The sequence below is a fragment of the Apium graveolens genome, chromosome 10, assembly GCF_009905375.1.
Source record: "Apium graveolens cultivar Ventura chromosome 10, ASM990537v1, whole genome shotgun sequence".
In the NCBI taxonomy this organism is placed as follows: Eukaryota; Viridiplantae; Streptophyta; class Magnoliopsida; order Apiales; family Apiaceae; genus Apium; species Apium graveolens.
Window position 1 is genome coordinate 230,986,288 of NC_133656.1, and position 18,470 is coordinate 231,004,757.

At 34.4% G+C, this 18,470-nt stretch overlaps 4 protein-coding genes across 7 annotated transcripts; all 4 read right to left on the minus strand.

The window, feature by feature from the left end:
- Nucleotides 1-130: 130 nt before the first annotated feature.
- LOC141692455 (UDP-glycosyltransferase 88B1-like) lies at nucleotides 131-1,788 on the minus strand. The gene has a single exon (XM_074497302.1). The coding sequence runs from the start codon at nucleotides 1,658-1,660 to the stop codon at nucleotides 251-253; it is 1,410 nt and encodes a 469-aa protein (XP_074353403.1). The 5' UTR covers nucleotides 1,661-1,788; the 3' UTR covers nucleotides 131-250.
- Nucleotides 1,789-5,132: 3,344 nt separating this feature from the next.
- LOC141692716 (UDP-glycosyltransferase 88B1-like) lies at nucleotides 5,133-6,991 on the minus strand. The gene has a single exon (XM_074497642.1). It carries the CDS (start codon nucleotides 6,825-6,827, stop codon nucleotides 5,385-5,387), a length of 1,443 nt encoding a protein of 480 aa, XP_074353743.1. The 5' UTR covers nucleotides 6,828-6,991; the 3' UTR covers nucleotides 5,133-5,384.
- Nucleotides 6,992-8,101: 1,110 nt separating this feature from the next.
- Nucleotides 8,102-9,908, minus strand: LOC141689533 (UDP-glycosyltransferase 88B1-like). The gene has a single exon (XM_074493859.1). It carries the CDS (start codon nucleotides 9,751-9,753, stop codon nucleotides 8,311-8,313), a length of 1,443 nt encoding a protein of 480 aa, XP_074349960.1. The 5' UTR covers nucleotides 9,754-9,908; the 3' UTR covers nucleotides 8,102-8,310.
- A 706-nt stretch (nucleotides 9,909-10,614) lies between these two features.
- LOC141689534 (uncharacterized) lies at nucleotides 10,615-17,964 on the minus strand. Of its 4 annotated transcripts, none has more exons than XM_074493861.1 (6): nucleotides 17,624-17,964; nucleotides 16,623-16,737; nucleotides 16,371-16,489; nucleotides 13,487-13,547; nucleotides 13,327-13,363; nucleotides 10,615-10,782 (listed from the first exon to the last, which is right to left on the minus strand). In XM_074493861.1, the coding sequence occupies exons 1-4, from the start codon at nucleotides 17,845-17,847 to the stop codon at nucleotides 13,496-13,498; spliced, it is 510 nt and encodes a 169-aa protein (XP_074349962.1). In that variant the 5' UTR covers nucleotides 17,848-17,964; the 3' UTR covers nucleotides 10,615-10,782; nucleotides 13,327-13,363; nucleotides 13,487-13,495. The 4 variants fall into 4 exon arrangements, with proteins under 4 accessions (XP_074349962.1, XP_074349964.1, XP_074349963.1 ...); XM_074493863.1 differs by having other exon boundaries at nucleotides 13,327-13,366; XM_074493862.1 differs by lacking the exon at nucleotides 10,615-10,782 and having other exon boundaries at nucleotides 13,193-13,366.
- Nucleotides 17,965-18,470: the final 506 nt, after the last annotated feature.

Here is an 18,470-nt window from a genome sequence, read left to right on the forward strand (position 1 = left end):
CTTTTCTAATAGATATCTTAATAATTTGAAAAATGTCTTTTCATATTTTGGCTAGGAACTAGGAAAACAGAAATTTTGGCACTGATCTCACCCAATTAGTCACACATGTTTTCACCGAGAAAACCAAAACTATTATCCGAACTTCAGATATGTTCAAAACATTCAATACATCGATCATCTTATTATTAAATTGAAACAAATGTAATCAGCAGTACATTTCTTTAAAATTCTGCAGCTGTACTGGTCTGAATTACTCCTTCCACTTGGTAATCAGCTTGGCTAACGTAATACGTGATGATCCATCTTCATCACCCATTGCAGCCTTAGCAGCATCTCTCAATTCCACAACTCTGTTCCTCACTCTCTTCCCATTATCGGAGTCCATTAACTCTCTAACACGTTTCTCCAACTCGTTGCTGCTCACAAACCTTTCGCCACCAGACTCCACCACTCCCAACCCCACCTTTAGTTCTTCCACCATAATCACCCTATTGGTTCTTTGCTCTGCATACAACGGCCAGCCAATCATTGGTACCCCAGCACACACCCCTTCCAAAATCGAGTTCCATCCACAATGAGTCACAAACCCACCTACTGAGTTATGATTGAGCACGGCAACCTGTGGGACCCAGGACTTCACAACAAGTCCCCTCCCTTTTGTTCTCTCCAAGAAACCTTGTGGCAGCATTGTAATTGGATCAATGTCCTGTTTCGAAGGGAGATTCTTAACCACCCACAAAAATCTGTGCTTGCTATTTTCTAGTCCAACAGCAATCTCTTTTAGCTGCTCTTCTCCGAAAACCCCCAAGCTTCCGAAGCATAAATAAATCACACTTTTACTAGGTTGAGAATTGAGCCATACCAAGCACTCATGCTCCTCACTAGCAACCTGTTCTCCAGTAATTAAAGGTCCGATACAGTAGATAGGTGGCGTCGGGCCATCTGGAATGCAGAGCCCATCAGAAAGTGCAGTTATAGCTCTCGGCTCCAGACTGTGGAATGTATTGATAATAATTCCATCAGCTTTAGCCATTTGGACTGCTGTGCGCATAAAGAATTTGTACTCCATAGTACTTCTGTCAAGCACAGTTATCGCATTATCTGTTGAAAAGATGGGAGGCACACCCGGATAGTGGACAAAATCATTATAATCTTTCAAATTCACGGTAACCTTTTGGTGTAAAGTAGGGAAATAAAGCAAGGCGGAGAGATTGGAGGCTGCAGTTGTAAAGAAGTAGTAAGTCGGTATGCCAAGTGCTGAAGAAACTTTAAAAGCTGCATCACAAAAGAAGTCTATAATAAAAGCATTGATCTTGAATTGTGTTGAGGATATTGTTTCAAGGGCTTGGCGGACATTGGGATTGTTGAGGCCAATGAGCTCGAAGTCTAGGCCTATAACAGAAGGCGCGTAGTTAGGCGGAAGAGGTGGAGTAGGAAGATGGTGGAAGGTGATGGAAGGTGTGGTAGCAGAGACGCTGCTCATGTAAGGAGCAGTGGCCCGAGTGTCAAGATGTGGTGCATTTGTAATGAGAATGATGATTTTCGAAAACGACTCGGGATGATGACACAGAATGAGCTTTCCTAGCTCAACCATTGATACCAAGTGACCAATTCCTGGTGATGGATACAGAACTATGCAACTACTGCTGTTTAGCTCCATATCTTTTTTTGAAGAAATTATTTGTATTTTTCAAGAGATGAGAAGGTTTGCTCCCAGATAAGCCGTAGTGCAAGTAGAATATATATGGACAACAGGGAGTTTGTGTATATTTCGAAAGATTATTTTGGATATTTTTTTAAAAAAAGGATATTTAGCTGGAATTTTTAAAAATATTTTATATTTTCTTAATGTGGTGGTAAAAAAAAATAAAATTGAGATTTTTAAATTTTATAAACCGGTAAAAATTTATAGATTTTTCGGTGAATCTTAAAATTTTATAAAATCATCCGAAAATTTGCAAGATTTTGAGAAATTTATTTAGAAAATTTATGTGTTATATATATGCAAAATTCTAATGAATATTACAGCTGGATATATTCATAGTGAAGAAATCGTAAATTTAATACTCTCTGTCCCATTTAATTTTATACATTATTTTTTGACACGCTTTTCAATGCCGCTTTAAAGTATAACTCCACAATATTTTTTAATTTTTTTTCTGAATAAAAGTTTTGTTTTTAAATTTTTATTCAAAAAAAATTTAAAAATATTATAAAACTATATTTTATACAAATCTCGAAATACGTAGGAAACGTATAAAACCTCGTGCACGAGTTAGTAAACAAAAACTAATAGGTAATGTGGTATTTGTTAAACAGAGTAAATAAAATTGAAGGCACGTGAAAAAGCCGAGACGGGGGTAGGTACGATGGGCGTACAGGATTCAAGCGGTCAATAATAGTAGTATGTTTTGTGACGGTCGGTCTTCAACCAGCGCATACACATTTATCGCAACGATTGTGTGGGGTGCCTTTTAACACAACCAACTACTCGCTCAACCTGTCAAAAAAAACTATTATTGCTCAAGTATATACATTTTGTGCTGTCTCTGTCACCCATTTTCGTGAACAGTCCCTCCATTTTCTTTTATAATTAATTATAATTACAGATGCAGTACTAGAAGTTGAACCCTGAGCTCAAAGTTCAAGTTCAAATGCAAAATTTTCAAAATAGAAAACACGGTTTTTCGTATTTTCCAAATTATAACTATAGATATGTAAAGTGTGGAAAACAATATTTTAATATTTTCTAAACCTAGAAAAATGAAAAACACTTTAAACACATAAGGGACACAAATATTTTTATATTTTTAACTTTATATGGCTCATTAACAATTTTGTAAGTTTACTTAAAAATTTAACAAAAAAAAAGTAGTCAGTAACCAGCTAATATACTACTAATTTAACTTATGGAATTTATAAATTTTCAACACTATAATACATATTTTTAAATTAAAAAGTATAATACATATTTGTAATAAAAAATCAAAATAGTTTAATTTAACAATTATTTTGTTAATTTGATTAATATTAATATTTACATTATAAGAGTGATTTTAATAATATAATAACTAATAACTTATATGTTAGAAAAATAAAGAAAGGATTTCTAACTAGAACTTAGTTATGAGTTATTTCGTAAAATATTATTCAAAAAATTTGTATATAATTATTAATTGGATTATTTATTAAAAGCTACAAAATCATATATATATATATATATTTAGTCATATAATTAGAAAGTTTCATTATTCAACCTATTTTAGAACACTATTTTATACTTTATTTGTCATATTTAATTATATTTTATCTAAAAAAGTTATTTTAAACATGTTAAAAAAATATGTATATACAATTAAATGAAATGTTTAAATTGTTTTACTGGTATATTTACTCAAATTATCTTGTCATTTATTTAATATTTTTAAGAAAATTGAAAACATATCATATATATTATTTTAGTATTCGGAACACATTTTCTCAGTTTTCAACCGTTTTCTTAGAAATGAAAATTTTAGAAAATTTTAGAAAAATAGAAAATAGAAAAATGAAAAAGTTTTCTACAAGTAAACAATCCCTAAATCGTTCATAATTAAATCATATTTTACGAATAATCATGAAATGTGGGTTAATTGTCAATTTAAATTTTAATAATCACTTATTCGCGTTTTGGATGCGATTTTAAATTTTTAAAAATCGTAAAATCGCAACTATAACCGCAAACCGCTACATATATTTATAATAAAATATATTTTCAAAAATATACTTGACAAAATATAAATTACTCCCTCCATCCCTGATTAATTGTCCTTTTTGACTTTTACGTGTATTTTAAGATGATTTTATCGTATACCTCCTTTAACTATTTTTTATAAAAAAATTGTGAATAAAAATTTAAATCTTATAATTTTATTCATAAAAAGAAAATTTGAAAAATAATTAACAGAAATATGTGGTCAAAATACCTTAAATTATATGTAAAAGTTAAATGAAACAACTAATTCAACTAATTTGGGGCGGATGGAATAACAAGTAAATCCATTTTTTAAAAAAAGATATTCTTTAATATTCTAAGATTAATGTACTTTTGTTAATATTTAATTGCAATTTCTCTACCATATGCCGATAGACACACAGTGTTGAAACTCATAAATGAATAATCTTAATTGCCGCACCACCACTTTATCTAGCTACTTCTCACTGCGGACGGAACTAAATAAGGGCTTAAGCCCAGGATGATTTTAAGAAACATTTACCTCAAGACTAGGGTGCATGTCACGCACGGGCATGCCATGAGTTAATTAGTCAAGCATGCATTTTCATGATTCGGCATGTTTTTTTATTATTATTTTTTTATTTTTTAATAATTATTTTAATATTATAAATATCCAGAAATAACAAATATAATTTTAAAATATTTACATATATTTTAATATCTAAAAAGTTACTAATCTAAATGAGTATTATAATGATATTTGATTGTAACTATCAACTAATTTTAATTTTATATTAAAGTTCACTGTATATTAGTATAATAATTATATATTAAATTTTATTATATTTAATTGATAAATAAGGGCATACTTTTTGGCAAAAAACATGTCTATAGGTATACCTTCGGGAGTCCCGTAACAGGTATTCTAATACACACAGCAAAGTATTATTTGATTGCTAAACCAAGTAGAATCTGATTACTAATTTACGGTTACTGCTATTTATCAAATATAAATCCTCTCCATTATAATTTAAAATCAAGGCTCAAGAGCGAGCAACGAATCTAAAGTCCTAATTATGCCTGTGAAACTTGGCTAGTGCTACGTTAAGCCCACCCGATTTTATATTCCTAGTTCCATCCCTGCTACTGCTACTGCACAAAGAAGGTTTTGCCTTAAAATATCTTATTCTCTTCAAGTGGTTTGCTGAGCGGTCTCAATTTGTCTCTATAGTTTAGTTTAGATTAAAATTTGTCATTGTAACTATTACCACAAAAGAAATGTGTGTATTCATAGTTCATATTGAATTTATGGACCAGCAATTTATATGATTCATTAATCATCTTCCCTGTCAAAGACAAAAGAGATGATTGCGCATGATATATTGAAATGTTCTGGTCAAGAGAAAAACATAACAAATAGAAAAGACCACAGAGGCTAATATTCAAAGGAATTACTTCATGACTCTGATTTTCTAATTTCAACAATGAAATTAAGTTCTTTGCAGAATGATGTGATTCTCGAAAAACTGAACCAAATCTAGATTGAACAACCATAAAATTTATTACAAATACGGAAAAAGATTTTGCGCTCATCTGTCCCTTTTTAGTTGTCACATTTCCCGCGCAGACAAATATCTTAAATGCAGCAGCTCAGCTCTCCTGTTCGGATTTACTCCTTCCACCTAGTAATCAATTTGGCTAATGCAATGCGTGATGATCCATTCTCACCGGTCAATGCAATCTTAGCAGCATTTCTCAGTTCCCCAACTCGATGCCTGATCCGTTCCCCATTATCTGAATCCATTAGCTCTCTAACTCGCTTTTCGATCTCAACGCCGCTCACAAACCTTCCTCCACCAGTCTCCTCCAACCCCAGCCCTGCCCTTATTTCTTCCACCAAAATCACCCTGTTCAACCTTTGCTCCGCATACAACGGCCACCCAATCATTGGTATCCCAGCACACACTCCTTCCAAAATCGAGTTCCAGCCGCAATGAGTCACGAACCCACCGACAGAGTCATGTCTTAGCACAGCAACCTGAGGTGCCCATGACCTCACAACAAGTCCCCTCCCCTTAGTTCTCTCTAAGAAACCTTGTGGCAGGAGTGCATTTAGATCAGGTTCTTGTGGTGCAAAACTGCTATTATTTCTTTCATTATCTCCTTTGGGTGGTGGAGCTTTGACAACCCACAAAAATCTATGGCCACTATTTTCTAATCCCACAGCAATCTCTTGTAGTTGCTCTTCTCCAAAAACACCCATGCTTCCAAAGCAAAGAAAAATCACACTCTTGCTAGGCTGAGAATCGAGCCATTCCAAGCACTCGTTCCCCTCGCCGTTCTGGCTTTCAGTAATTAATGGTCCTAGACAGTATATAGGGGGAGTTACGGCATTTGGAATGCAGAGCCCATCAGAAATTGTTGTTATGGCTCTTGGTTCTAAACTGTGGAATGTATTAACTATAATTCCATCAGATTTAGCTATGTGGACTGCTAGTTCCATGAAGTAGTTGTACTCCACGCTAGCTCGGTCAAGGAGAGGTTTAGACATGTCCGATGAAAAGATGGGCGGTATGCCTGGAAACTGAACAAAAGCATTCAAATCTTTAAAAGATGTCGTAATCTTCTGGTGCATGATTGGGAAATGAAGTAATATTGAGAGACTAGAGGCTGCCGATGTAAAGAAGTAATAAGTGGGGATGCCAAGTCCTGATGAAACTTCGGAAGCTGAGGTACAGAAGAAGTCCATAATGAAAGCTTTAATCTTCATTGGTTTTGCGGAAATTGTTTGAAGGGCTTTGCAAACGTTGGGATTGTTGAAGCTTTGGAGCTCAAAGTTTAGGCCTTCGACAGATGGGACGTAGCTTGGGGGGAGAGGTGTGGTGGGGAGATGATGGAAAGTAATGGTAGGCGTGGTGGCAGAGACGCGACTCATGTAGGGAAAGGTGGTTCCAGTGTTGAGATGTGGTGCGCTTGTTACGAGAATGATGATTTTGGAGAACAAATCTGGATGATGACTTAAAATGAGCTTGCCGAACTCCACCATTGACACCAAGTGCCCGATTCCTGGAGATGGATACAAAATTATGCAGCAACTCTTATTCTCCTCCATTATTTTTCGGGGAGAGAGAATCGGAATCTTGATCGCAGTATATATGGACAAACCGACAGCTTTTCTGTAGTGTGATTACTGTAGTGTGATTATGGGGCATAATAAGCAAAAACTCTAATGAGTTTGACATATTTTTATTGATGGAAATGATCTGTTAATGGACCCATATATTTACACTAATTTGATCAACAAAAATAATTCAAACTAATGACAGTTTATAGTTATTATATGTTGATACGCACAAACTAGAAAAACTCATACTCCCTCCCTCCGTCCCGTTGGATAGTTTACGTATATTATTTACACGTATTTCGAGATTTCAATAAAATATAATTTCATAATATTTTTTTTTAAATTTTTTTTTAGTAAAAGTTTAAATATGAAACTTTTTTTCAGAATTTTTTTTAAAACAAAATATTATGAAAATATATTTTAAAAGAGTATTGAAAAGCGAGCCAAAAAGTGACGTAAACAATTTAGTAGGACGGAGGGAATAGAAGATAAATAGTTTGTAGAGAAAAAGTGGCACGCTAGTAGATAAGGAACACACTTGTAATTTTCCAAACTCGGTATTTCCACACATGCAATTAATAACTATTTTGAGTTTGATGAGCTTGGCTAATATGGGTCGAGATTCTGGCACAGTTGTGGATTAACATTTGAAAAATAACTAACAAAAAAATTACATTGTTAAGAAAAGGGTCTTAATCCCTAACTTAAATAAATTTTATCTAACATAGCTTCATAATTCTTAAATCTTTATTTAAAGAATCCAGATTAAAGGAATTCTTTTTTACTTTCCGTTATAAATATTCATGAATGCAGACCGTTGAAATATAAATCTGACGCCCCTGAAATAATGTGTTATTTAAACAGTCATGACACACGATTTTAAGGGAACAGGACCGCAATAAAGTTCATGATGGCAGATTCACAGGCTGGTCACAGTTCACTCATGTACCTCCATCATTTACCACGAAGTTAGTGTGCGGGTGTTAACATGAGCAAGTAGGTATTTCCCAGATCGGCATATCATGTATAATTTGCATATATACTTCTGATGGACCATCAAATTATTTGATTCATCAATCATCTTCCCCGTCAAACACTGAAGATCTCATTACCAATTGTATGTACGGATCTAGAGAGAACCATTACAACCAAAAAACAAACAGACAGAACCAAGGTTACATTACATAGGGTGATACTTGATAACAAAAAGGCTTAATTGTCAAAATGAGTCCATTATTGTGTTCATATTAAGTCTATGGAAGGATAATATAATTTCCTAAGAACTCAACTTCAATTTTTTATTGAAAAATAACCATAATTTAAAAACGTATAATGTGCATAAATGCAACTACTTGCAATAGCCCGGAGGTCTAGGTAAATGATGCGTTATTTGTGTCTCTACAACTAAGTTTTCAAGTTCCTTGAACCAATCTTTTCGTGATCTTGCATGCAGCAGCTTTACTCATCTGAATTACTCCTTCCACTTACTAATCAATTTGGCTAATGCAATGCGTGAGGATCCATTCTCACCAGTCAGTGCTATTTCAGCAGCATCTTTCAGTTCCCCGACTCGTTGCCTGATCCTTTCCCCCTTATCTGATTCCATTAACTCCCTAACTCTCTTTTCTATCTCGATGCCACTCACAAACCTTCTTCCACTCGACTCCTCTAACATCAGCCCCGCCCTAAGTTCTTCCACCAAAATTACCCTGTTCAACCTTTGCTCCGCATACAAAGGCCACCCAATCATTGGTATCCCAGCACATACCCCTTCCAAAATTGAGTTCCATCCACAATGAGTCACAAACCCCCCAACAGAGTCATGACTTAGCACAGCAATCTGAGGTGCCCATGACTTCACAACTAGTCCCCTCCCCTTGGTTCTGTCTAAGAAACCTTGTGGTAGGAGTGCATTTAGATCAGGTTCTTGTGGTGCAAAACTGCTACTATTGCTTTCATTATCTCCTTTTGGTGGTGGAGCTTTGACAACCCACAAAAATCTATGGTCACTATTTTCTAAACCCACAGCAATCTCGTTCAGTTGCTCTTCTTCAAAAACACCGAAGCTGCCAAAGCATAGAAAAATTACACTTTTACTAGGTTGAGAATTAAGCCATACTAAGCACGGGTGCTCCTCACTATTAATCTCTTGTTTGGCAATTAAAGGTCCTATACAATAGATAGGGGGAGTGGGAGCGTTTGGAACGCAGAGCCCATCAGAAATTGCTGCAATGGCTCTGTTTTCCAAACTGTGGAATGTATTGATTATAATTCCATCTGATTTAGCCATTTGAACTGCTGTATCCATGAAGTTTTGGTACAGCGCACTGTTTCTGTCAAGCATAGGTGTAGCTATGTCGGATGAAAATATGGGAGGTAGACCTGGATGCTGAACAAAAGCATTCAGATCTTTTAAAGATGTTGTAATATTTTGGTGCATAGTTGGGAGGTAAAGAAAGGGTGAGAGACTTGAAGCTGCAGATGTATAGAAGTAATAAGTAGGTATGTCAAGCCCTGAAGAAACTTCAAAAGCCGCATTACAAAAGAAGTCCATAATGAAGGCTTTGATCTTTAATTGTCCTGAGGATATTGTTTGAAGGGCTTGCCGTATGTTACAATTGTTAAAGCTTAGGAGCTCAAAGATCAGGCTTTCAACAGAAGTAGCATGGCTTGGTGGGAGAGGAATAGCGGGGAGATGGTGGAAACTGATAGCAGGCATAGTGGCAGAGACACGACTTATGTAAGGACCGGTGTTGCCCGTGTTGAGTTGCGTTGTAGTAGTTATGAAAATGATGATTTTGGAGAATGAATTAGGATGATGACATAGAACTAGCTTTGCAAATTCCACCACTGATACCAGGTGCCCGATTCCGGGAGATGGATAAAGAATTATGCAACTATTTTTTCCGTCCATCTTTATTTGCTTCTTTTAGACTCTCCCAAAAGATGAAACTTAAAAAAATGGGAGATTTGCTTACAAAGTGAACATGCTACTACAGTTTCAGTACTATATAGACAAATAATGCGTAGTAGATTTAGTTTATAAATAATATGTGCACAAAAGCGGATTATGCAATAAGATTGTAGAGACTTTTTCTTATAATTACTTGGAGAAGCCATCACACACACATGACAATCACAGGGTCCCCTATAGGCGGCCTTCTAAATTATTGACCACTAATTGACGAAAGTGTCAAACTGCAATTCTAAAGAGCAGCCGGTGGCAATTCTTAAGATTAATATATGAAGTATTATTGTACACCTTGGATTTTTATATCGATTAGTCTTTGATTAATCGCTAATTAGTTCGGACTCAACTGTCCATAAACAATAATGAAAAAATTCCTTTTTTATTCAATTGTTCATTCCAGGGAAGAGGAAGAAGCAGATAGGGCAAAGGCCTCCCAATTTTCAACTTTTAAAACCATGTACAGATAACCTTAAAGAAGATCGACCAATGTCATATTTTTATTTTTATAGGATGCATTATGACAACTTAAGCAATTAATTCCATTAATATAGTAATTTTGAAATAACAATTTCTAGCTGTAATATGTGCAAACTCTACGGAATAATTTGTTGGGTGTTCTTGCGTAAATTACAATTGCATACTCTTCAAATGTCTATAAATCACATGTCTTCATTGTAAAACTTTCTCTCTCGTTCTCTCTTGTCTTGTTCATTTATGCATATACATTCAGTGTGAAATTAAATATGCATGAATCATTTATGAGCATATACGTTCCGTGTGAAATTAAATATGCATGAACAATAATTAACCAAACTAAAAAAAATAGAATACTCAGATATGTGTTTGTGAATCATGTCTACAAAATTAAAAAAAATTAGTTGCAATGAACAGGGTATCTGAACTGCTACTTCCATATTTTAGTAAATTTGGCTAATGCAATGCGTGACAGTCCATTCTCATCGGCCATTGTACCTTAGAGAGAGAAAGAGATGGGTGTCAAAGTCATTTTCATATATTCATTCATAAATATGAAATTACAACTGGTAGGCCTATTTTGAGACGATGATAACTTGTAACTACTTCTTAAAAGACATGAATCCCTTGCCTCAATACTTGCTACTTATTACTTAATGTCTCAAGCTACTAGTGATAAGTACTAATACTAATACCTACCAATCCTAACATTGACGTGAACGACCCTCATGCCGCTAACATGGAACCATAAATATATCACTCTTACGATTAAATAAATGTTACAATATCACTAAATTTCTAATCGAAAACCTATTCTTACGTCGTAGGTTCTGGAACAACAATCTCCCAGTAGACAAACCTTATTTTTGTACGTTGGCCCAGGAAACATGGACTACATGTGTAGATCCAGGTGTTAGACTCTTGGTTTCTAAAAAATTAGGATTCATGCACGGAGGAGAGTCGCTGGCAACAGTTTGCCATGAACCCTTATACAACAAACGACTTTTTATTCGTTGAATCAACTATCCAACGACTGTGATTAATAAAAATATATATAGGAACCGCGGACATTGTCAGCAGTCCGGAAAAATTAACTTCCGCTGAACGCAGATCTGCGATTGGGACCTTAAATAAATTTCTATTTAATAAGTGAAAATAGAATCCTCGCATTAACATCAAGTCTCAACCGCAGATAATGTCCACGGTCCGTGATAAGAGGGCAAAAAGGTAATTTTTTCAGACCGCCGACAATTTCCGCGGTCCCTATAACTATTATTTTAATTAGCGTTGGATGGTTCATCCAACGGACAAAAAGTCGTTTGTTGTACAAGGATTCCTTGGCAAACCGTTGCCGGGGACCGCACCCCTTCATCGCACCCCTTCATGGATATGAGTTCGAAATTATACACGGGTGTGGGGATTCAACATACCTTTTGTATAAGTGAAACTACGCCTACTTTTTGTTTATATTTTACATTAGTAAAAGAGTGTCTTCTACCAATAAAAAAAGGCATACAGACATAATTGTGTCTATCAAATTTATAGCATAAATTAAAGGATAACATGGAAATGGAATATGGACATCCCTCTTTAGAAACAAGTTGTAGTGAGGCCTTTTAAATCGGTTTGAACTAGATTTCTTGAAGTTGGAGTGTCTGGTTTGCATATTTTATATAAAAGATCTGACTCAAAGTCCATGCACACATCCATGTCATGTCATGTCATGTCCTATGTACATGAGGGCAAAATTCAAGAGTCCAAGTAACGGAGATTTAAACTCCAGGCAAAAAATAAAATAATTTAAATCAATTAACAACGATATACCGGGGTCTATGACTACAATTGACAAAAAGTAGTCGGCAAGCCCCGGATCAGGAACAAGACTAAATCCAAATATCGGAATCCAACCGCTAACACAATTTAATGATATAAACATGAACAAAACCAATGTGGTCGTTTTGTAATAAGAACCTTGGGCAATTTTTTTTTTTTAAAAAGTTTTAATTGGTTATAACAATTACTAGATGCAATCTATCAATCAACACATGCTTGATTTAAAGATAACGTCCAGATGTAATCATTGTTGTTAAAAGCACGCATAAGCGCTCGTATATGTGAGAAGCACTTCGATGCGAGGCTGAAGCGTCTCGATTCAATTATGCGATGCAAATTTATTGAAGCGCGCTTTGTGCGCTTAAACGAGATGCAAGAAGCGCAAAAAAAGTGCGCTTTTTAAATTTTGTTGTATAGGTTGTTGACTAGGCCTTTGACCGGGTCTTTTTTATAAAAAAAAAGTCATAAAAAACCCTAAAAAACAGACCAACACACATCATACAAAACGATACAGACATAGAAAACATACACACACGAGAGTGATTAAACAAGATATGTGTACACACGAGCAATTAAACAAGATCTGTGCTGGATTATGTAATCATCTTCTGTGCTGGATTGAAAATCTTCAAGAAGATGAAGAGCCTCATGATGATGATTTTTAGTTTATGTTAATCATGATTTTTAGTTTTTGTCAAGTTATCAACTATTAAAAAGTACATGACTAGTTTACAGGACTTTTAGTTAATTCTCTTTATTTTTTTTGTTACAAAGACTTCATGTTTTGCCTTAAATTTGAATTTGGTTATTATTAACATATTTTATGACAATCTAATTTATTGATTACATGTTAATTTATTGTTATACATATTTTTCAAACTATTGCATTTTTTTTCAAAGGCGCGCTTCGCGAGTTGCGCTTATGCTCCAGGAGCCCTTTGCGCTTCGGTGTGCATCTCGCGTTTAATAACACCAGATGTAATAAACGCAATCTATACGAAATTATATATCCCCTACATGGAGCAAGTAATACTATGCATTCCGTCTTACAATGACAAATGATATTAAGAGTCTATAAAAAAAATTAATAAAATATTATAAGGTGAAATCCAAGTTAACACGAAGAACTAACACAGATAATAACTTTATGCTCATTCCCAGAATTAATGCTAACACAAGGCACATACTAAATATAGTTGCGTAATGAACCTTTCAATCAGATGTAGTGGCGCTCTTGAACCAGAACCTGCTAATACAAAAATATTTATTAGATCATTGTCAATTATATGTCACATATTTCTATATACATGATAACTTCTCAAACAAAGATGTTACTTGTTAGTGCGTAAATAGAATGTTCGAGCAATACCTTGCCATATCATCCAAGTCCTCTTACATACTGGTCAAGGTTTGTATTAAAAAGCTCAGATCTACAAAAAATGAAAACAGCTTAATAGTTGCATTGAAGGTAACTTTTGCGTTCCAAAAAGAACATTATTTTAATTTAACAGATGTTCAAATTGGTCGAAATTAACAGAATATAATGACTTATGGGGAACTTATGGAAAAAAAGCTTCCTGCGAAATACATGGGACCTGTTACAAGACCTTACGTTTGGCTATAAGCCAGCCAAACTACTAGCTTATAAACCATAAGGCAGCTGATTGCTGGTTTGTTTTGGCTCTCAAGTACTTAACTTACAAGTAGATAAGTTAGCCAAATTAATTAGCCCTCCACATAATCACAAGATGTATTTTTCTTCGCTTTTAAGTTGCACTCGAACTGTTTGAATATACCATACTATCCGCCTTCTTTTGATAACAAATCAAATAAATCTTCCATATAATGGTTACAATATAATCTTAAGCCACCAAAAAGATCATAATACACTTTTCACTCTGTTTGCTTATTTAAATAACTAATAAACTCTTTTTACCAAACCAGACTCATTGTACCCAAAAAAAAGTCTTCGACTTGTAAACTATAAATTACTTGCAAAAGTGGAACATAATGCAAGCCAAATGAGGCCTCCATATAACAGGTACCAGTCACTACTTTGAAATTCAAACTTATGAATTTTATTCATATTTTATAGAAACATTAATTTATGCTTTAACACTAGTCATGCTCAACAGCAGCTAGCACAACTACATATGCCATACTCTTACCACACACCAGTACACTCATAAAACCAAATATGTTAAAGTTTTCATATAACAGCGCTCCTTGTATTCATTTAAATTTTCAAATAGAGCCTGATTCTAAAACTATTACATCAAACCTGTATGCCAATTTTTGGGATAATTAAACTTGTAAAATTTTAGCTTGTTTAACTCCATAGACATTCCCATTTCACATGCTAAAATGCATATAATACTTATTACGAGTAACAGCCATCTGGTCTCCTATCTCAAGTAGGCTAATCTTTTTCACAAGTCTAATCACTGTTCACCCGGTATGTTTTACATGTAACAATAGCTAGCACCTCTAGTGTCCTACACCTTAAACATGGTAATTAAAACAACAATGAGAGCATGCCCCACAAAATTTTATTGCTCTAAGGTTTATTGTTTCGATCTTAGAAATTTCAGTGTCAACCTTTTAAAAAAATATTTTCATAGTGATTCAAGAATTTTCTGAAGCTAGTTAATTTCAATCAAAAATATTATATTTTTCATCGCAGTGTTATTAAAGGAAAAAAGCGCAACGAAGCGCGACAGGACTTCTATAGCTTTAGCGCAAAGCGAAGCGCGGGCTTCTGTAAAATAAGCGCACTATATAAAATAATATATTGTTATATATAGGCAAATGATCAAATAGAAACCACCAAAATAGAAACTTAAATGGAAACCAAGAGAAACCACCCCTAGATCACATCACCCACCTCCAAGATTACATAACCTATCCGGGGCCTACTTCTGGCCCTCCAAAATCCACCCCGGGCCCACTAGGCCTCACCAAGGCTCGAATTATAATCCTATATACGCCCCAGACATGCAACATAGACGCCCCATCCTAGCCAACTAGGCCCCTCCCCGGCCCCAACCTAACCCTGCCAAGGCCCACCTATGGGGCCTACCCTCGGGTCCCACTACCATTCATATCATCCTAAAAGTTAAGTTTTCATTTAGTTTCTATTTTAGTGGTTTCTATTGGAGTGTGTGTATATATATAGATACATGTAAACACTAGACATACTATTTCATAATTATAGCCTTAAAAGATGAACTAGACGGCTAGACCAATTTTTCATATTATTAAAAGATATTAAAAGGGTATAAAATTTAAATTTGTCTATCAACATCTTCATCCTTGCCAAAATACTCACACTTTTCATATTACTAGGCTAATGTTTGCATTTTTCGCTCTTGATTGTGACCTTGATCTATATAGTGGCTCTGTAACACCAGAAGCATTATAATTATCTTTATATGTTAAGCCATCTTCTTCATCAAAAAACGTGGTCATTATCCTTTTCCTCCAGGCCTTCCAGTAACCATTCATTAATTTCATCAATGCCCTTTAACAATATAGGATCATTTAAAAAAGGCCCAGTAAGTTAAATTCCAGCCCAGCTGTTTAAATTATATTCAGATCTAATTAAAATATACATCTAAACAAAAGCCCGTTTTTTCACAGCTTTTATGCGCTTCTTGCTTCAGCAAAAAACACACTTAAGCAGGACTTTTGAATTTGCTCTGGGCTTTTTGTAAGCGATGCCCAACAAGTGCGCTTTTCTGCGTTTCCCACTTAAGCTGCGCTTAAAGCGCGCTTTTAATATTCGTGATTCAAGAATTTTCTGAAGCTAGTTTCGATAAAGGATTTAAACTAAACATGATTATATGAGAAGTAAAAGCACAAAGTGCCACTTACCTGCTTTAATCCACGTCACATTACGGAAATTGTTATTCAAGAATGTTAAAAACTAGAATTTGTTACGTTAATGGTTTGATAGAGCCAATTGTAGCCATGAATCAATAAACCTAAATGATATATTTAAACTAGAGGTAGAATATCATGACTAGTTCTTTGACCTTATTTCAAGTAGACCAGGTACAGTCAAATAGATGCAATATGAGATTGTCTTTATGAGCAATTAATTTCAGATTACTATAAGTTCTTTTCTATTTCATGTTTTCCAAATTGGATATAGTGATCAACCAAAATATATAGTACTGATGAAAATAGAAGTAATCCAACATTAACCAAAGTATCAAAGAGGAAAAAACCTCATCAATAATATTATAACTCACTTGATAGGAGTTCCTGGGGAGTAAAGCGGATTCTTCACAACATACTCAACATACAGATTGTAGATATACTTTAAAGGTTCTCTAAGATCTCCAGCCTTGGGGTGAGTGACAAGGATAATCTGCACAGAAATTATGACAGTAAGGACAGATATAGCCATAACAAATTTCATTTATAAAAACAATATGACATATAAACTTCTCTGTTTGGGATTGAAGTAAATGAACCATCATTAAAGCATGTAACGTACTGACCTTTATTCCAGAAGGACTCTCCATGAAACTTAGTTTGTATGTATTTGTACGGAAACTGTGAAATGAACATCCTTGCCCAGGTAACAGTGGCACTCCCAGGTTTCCTTTCTCAACACTTTCAGAAAGAGAATTTAAGAAAAAAGGCTTACGACATTTTATAATAGTAATACTAGTTGATTCATATAAAAAGATTCTCCATTATATTAAATTTTACAGGTGAATTAAAAACTTATATGAGCGGAGGAGAATAGCTACATTCCATAGAGACGTTAAGATCTGACTAACAATTACAATAACACCGAAAGGAGATCATTCAGGAACAGATAAAGTAACATAACAAACTGAAATGTGTACCATCTAACAAAGAAACAACTAGAATGTCGGACAGTATTCGAAGCCAAACCACAGTTTGAGAATTAATCACTATTAAAACTAACACAATTATACTAATCATAACCTCGTAACAAATTAACCTACCATCACGTCTAATATACAACAATCCTAATCTCTAAAACAGACATACAATCAACATAATATTAAGCTAACACGAAAACTCTTATTAAAACCATAAGAAAGCTTTCAAATAATACATACATCACCACAATAAAACACAATAGTACATTAAACAGAAAGGAGAAGTTAATCAAATAACACTATAATCTCTCTCTCTCTCTCTCTCTCTCTCTAAAATAGTACATTGAACAGAAAGGAGAAGTTAATCAAGTAACACTATAATCTCTCTCTCTCTCTCTGTTATACATAAACAGAAAGGAGAACTTAATCCAATATAATCTCTCTCTCCCTCTCAATAGTACATAAACAGAAAGGATAACTTAATATAATATAATCTCTCTCTCACGGATTCACACACAAAATAATCACAATAGTACATAAAACAGAAAGGATAAGTTAATCTAATAACACTGTAATCTCTCTCTCTCATGAAAATAGGAAGAAGAATTGATAGATAAATAGATAAGAATAGAAGTAAATATAGGTACCTAGTAGGATCCATTTTGGCAGTAAGAGATTTGAGAGAGAAAAGAAGACCAAACATGAGCTTGTGATCTTGCTGTTTACTAAGAGTACGGAGTGGACGATTCCACTCCCTGTAGAGTAAACAAATGCCGTTACGATTGAATATGTAAATCATGTGCCCGTAATTTCCCGATGCCGTCGGTGCCGGCGGCGATGGACTGATCTCTGAGCTCCCGAAGAATTGCATCTTCTTTTCGATTCAAATCAGATTTACAGGATGGTAATTGTTAAAATTCGATACACGGCGATCTTAGGCGAATGATATTGGCACAGGCTTCATTTAAATAATATAAGAGTAAAAAACACTTTGTTGGCACAGGCTTCATTTAAATAATATAAGAGTAAAAAACACTTTGTGTAGGTGCAGTTTTGGGAACAAAGGCCCAGATTGTCACTTTGTCGCTGTACGGGACAAATGCCCAAAATGTCACTTCATATCGTCATATAATATTTCATTTTTTAATACATAGAAAATGGAATATCGTCTTCCGTTTTGCCTCTTATTTTTTTAATAATGTAGCAACGTGACTTCAAGTTACGTTTTGTATTTCCTTTATTTTCTGTTTTGTTTTCTTATTTTAAGTTTGTTTTGATGTATTATTTAGGGTTCCGTAAACATCATTTAATATTACGTTTTTCAATATTTATATTTATTTAATATTTTTAGAATTTATAAATGATACCATAATTTAATAATTTTTAACATTTAGGGTTCATTAATTCCCTTTTGGGTTTTAGAAACATTTAAAAATAAATTAATAAATGTTACACCCATTTAGGGTTTAGGATTTAGGGTTTAGAGCCTTTAGG